The sequence below is a fragment of the Aedes aegypti genome, chromosome 3, assembly GCF_002204515.2.
Source record: "Aedes aegypti strain LVP_AGWG chromosome 3, AaegL5.0 Primary Assembly, whole genome shotgun sequence".
Taxonomy (NCBI): domain Eukaryota; kingdom Metazoa; phylum Arthropoda; class Insecta; order Diptera; family Culicidae; genus Aedes; species Aedes aegypti.
The window spans coordinates 362,398,999-362,402,514 of record NC_035109.1 but is presented as its reverse complement, the minus strand read 5'-3'; the positions used below and the strand labels follow the sequence as shown (position 1 = coordinate 362,402,514).

Below are 3,516 nucleotides of genomic sequence, written 5' to 3'. Positions count from 1 at the left end.
ACACCATCTCCTCGATGGTAGCCTCCGGGGTGTATTCTGGAAGCCCTCGAATTAACACCTTCAACGGCTTGCTACCGGGGGCATCGTGGGTATAGAACTCCAGCCCCTTTGCCTTCTGTAGTTTGCCGGCCTTCTTGTAGTCATTGCGGCACAGCATGAACAGCGGCTTGATGTTGAGGGCCACTAGTTCCGACCACAATGCCGAGATGTCCGTCGTCAACGCGAACAGGGGGGCAAACTCTTCGCCTTCGAGGGGACTTGGTCCAATGGCAAGGAGGTAAACTGGTTGCTTGACAGCAACCTGCTGTTGGAAGCTGCCGGGTTTGCATCTTCGTTTCTTGCTCGCTTCGGCGCACTCGTTTGCCCGTTGTTGGCTAGCGGGGCAGGGCTCAGAAATACTTGAAAATTTCGGAAAATGATAATGCGTGAGAAATTGGTCGAACATGAATAGTTGGATGGGTTGGCATTTTCTTATCATTCAGTAGTTAGCTAATGACCCTTATTAGTTTTCTTTATCATGAATGTAACTTTCTGATCTATAGGTGCCAAAATTATGAAAATTGTTCAATGAGAATTTCTTTTCAAAAGCATTCTAAATATGTGGCAATTTTGTTACATGTGATCATTTTCGTAATCGAAGTGTTCTCATAAAATATGGCAATTCCAAGAAGCTGTTGAAAATGCCACTCTATTTTACAATAGTTGTGAAATGTTGAGCACTCACCCCGACGGCACTGCAGCAGCGTCCGCGAATACAGTCTCAAATTGTCGTGTCATCAATTATTCATGAAAAATGAAATTGTTTACGCAGCTGTGAGATTGATTGAAGAATATAAGATGTAATAAGTTTGGAAATATTACTCTTTTAACTGTTTTCCACACATTTGATGGCCCTGAAAAGGGTCGATAGCTTTCTTTGCTTCGATGCTGTCACAGATGAATAGCACTGCGGGATGTTATCAGTTGATAGCCATGGCCTAACGGGGAATCCTCAACGCAAATGTATAAATTTGAGCAAGTTATTTGCTTATACGACGAACCAGCTGAATGTTTCGTGACGAGGATGGCGCACAACAACAACGGGTAGGGGATCACCGGGCTTAAGTCGAAATCTGGAAACGTTGCTCACTCTTGAAATCTTGAGCGATTTCACAAATCACCCAGGGGGCCTCTGGTATTTCGTTCCTAACGGGTTCGCTTCTCGATCACCGATGCTGAATTTATCACGAGTCGAAATTTGGAAGCGCGGATAAATTATGCGTATCCACAGTGGATACGAGTAACTGACACTGAAGAAGACTGCAAGTGGTAGTCGAAATACGCGTTTCTATCATAGATAAGCTTTTAGGGGCGGAATTAAAAGGTACAAGGTACTCCATCTACTTTTTCAGTTTCTTTATTGAGATTCTGCTCAGAGGATTCGAATACATTAATAAGAATACATTAACTGCATATTAAGCAAGCATTTTTTTATTTATTTATAAGCCCCAAAGAAAGCCAAAATAGATAGCAGTTTCTACAAAGCATGTTTGTTGTCCGACCATAATTAAAAAAGAGCATAACATACTGTTTTTCACATCTAAAATGGGTGTTTTCCTTAACGTGGGCAAATTATCTCTGGTTCAATACGAACGAGTTGGTCATGTCCCGTCCAGCATAGTTTTGGAAAACCGCATCTGCAAATGAAAGAGTAAAGCTCACCACAGTCCATTATAACCATTCAAAAATTCATTACTCACAGGTAACTGAAGATCCATCGCGCGCATCGATAGTTGCTGGGCCAGGGGTCAGAGTCTGATCGTACCGTGTTCCGATACATTCCGACGCCAATCGTTGGGCAAGCGTGCATCGGTCATCACAACGGGTAGAACTGCGCACCCGAGCTGCGCATTCCGTCACATTCCGGTAGAACTCATCTTCATACCCTCCGCAAGCCACGTAGAACCGTTCCATGTTCAGTCCACCCTCGTCGGTGTACATTCCGCTTCGAATCAGATAGCACCGGTAGAGGCATCGAGTTTCCTGCATGGTGTAATCCTTATCATCTATCGAACGTAAGATTTGATCACCGGAGTATCCTAGCATGGCTCCACACTCCCAGATGATTTGCTGCTGCTGCACCGGAGCGGGCTTTACGAACCTTGACGTGGCCATGTCCACCTGACCGTACTGATCGAGGTAACACTGGACAGAACCGGCTGCCCGAAGGCATTTGTCTTCCGGAGCAACCGTAGACTGAAGTGCCTCCAAACATCTCTGCGTGCGGTTTGTATTGCAAAGATCTTCCGGGTCCGGCTGGTAGAAGCGATCGTACACTGAACTTAGCCCGGCCGTTTCGTTCCAATCACGGGTGACCAAAGTGACGCAACGCGCCAAACACTGCTCCGATGAGCCGTACGAAACACATTCGTCGTTGGCTTTTCCGAGGCTTTTTTGGACTATTTTATGTTGGTTACATGAGCAAAAACTTACTGAAGCTATGACAGCATAAAGAATCCGAAGATGTAAAACCATGCTAATTATTCGATGCACGCGTCAGACCAGAGGCTTTCGGTTATTCTAATGGTATTTTACGAACTGGTTGCATGAAGCTTGTAGTTTGTTGAAATTGTCGGTTGCAAAGTGGACTTCTCCTGTTTTTTTCTCTCTGATAAACATATTGAAAAAAGGTCACGCGGGAATGTTGATGATAAATATGTGGGGTATGGTTCGAGCCATTGGTAACTCAATCGCATGCCACTATTTGTTGGAAATAAAAATAACAATCGTAGGCCTGCTCAGAACTGTTGAATTAGTTTTTAGAAAGCCATAAATATGTAAAATTGCGAGTAAGTCACATGGGTGCAAGCAATTATTTTTTTTCTGAAATTTATAATTTGTTTGATTTTTTTTTTCTTCAAAAATTGTTTCCGCTTTTCCAGTTTACTAAAAATGGAGTCAAGATTATTTTAAGGAGTTCGAACCCAATATCAACCTTATGCCAAAGATCATTGGAAAAATTTCGTCAGGAATCTACACTGGGTTAAGCATGGAATCTACTGGCAATTAATTTTATGAAATTCAACATAACTCTGCCAACGACCTTGCCAACAGAATGACAAGAACTTCAAAACAAATCCGCTGGAGGAAAAAGAACGATGAATTTGTCGCCAAAGGCGCTGCAATAGGGTAACGACTGTTTATTTCGTTCTTAAACGCTAACAGTTGGCGTCTTACAAAATGTGAGTGACAGCCGCAGCTACTGCATTCCAGCACTCGGCATCCGCACACATCCTCTCTATTATATTATCGGGCGACAGGTCCCCTCCGCATGTAGCGAGCATGTGACCTCTCACAACAATGAAACGGGGGCAATCGAACACGACATGCTCCGTTGTTTCCTCCACACCAGCACGATTGGGGCACGCGGGAGATTCTGAGTGCCTGAACTTATGCAGGTACTGTCTATAGCAACCATGTCCTGACAGAAACTGCGTCAGGCGACAGTTCACTTCCCCATGGTTTCTTCCATACCAA

At 44.1% G+C, this 3,516-nt stretch overlaps 1 protein-coding gene across 1 annotated transcript; it reads right to left on the bottom strand.

Annotated features, from left to right (window-relative positions):
* Positions 1-1,388: 1,388 nt before the first annotated feature.
* Positions 1,389-2,637, bottom strand: LOC5566896 (general odorant-binding protein 45-like). The gene is made up of 2 exons (XM_001651260.2): positions 1,740-2,637; positions 1,389-1,676 (listed from the first exon to the last, which is right to left on the bottom strand). Exons 1-2 carry the CDS (start codon positions 2,512-2,514, stop codon positions 1,612-1,614), a joined length of 840 nt encoding a protein of 279 aa, XP_001651310.2. The 5' UTR covers positions 2,515-2,637; the 3' UTR covers positions 1,389-1,611.
* Positions 2,638-3,516: the final 879 nt, after the last annotated feature.

Coding starts and splice junctions, on each gene's coding strand:
- LOC5566896 (XM_001651260.2), bottom strand. CDS start 2,514: ATGGTTTTACATCTTCGGATTCTTTATGCTGTCATAGCTTCAGTAAGT. Junction 1,677..1,739: donor CGATGGATCTTCAGTTACCT/GTGAGTAATGAA, acceptor TTTCATTTGCAG/ATGCGGTTTTCCAAAACTAT.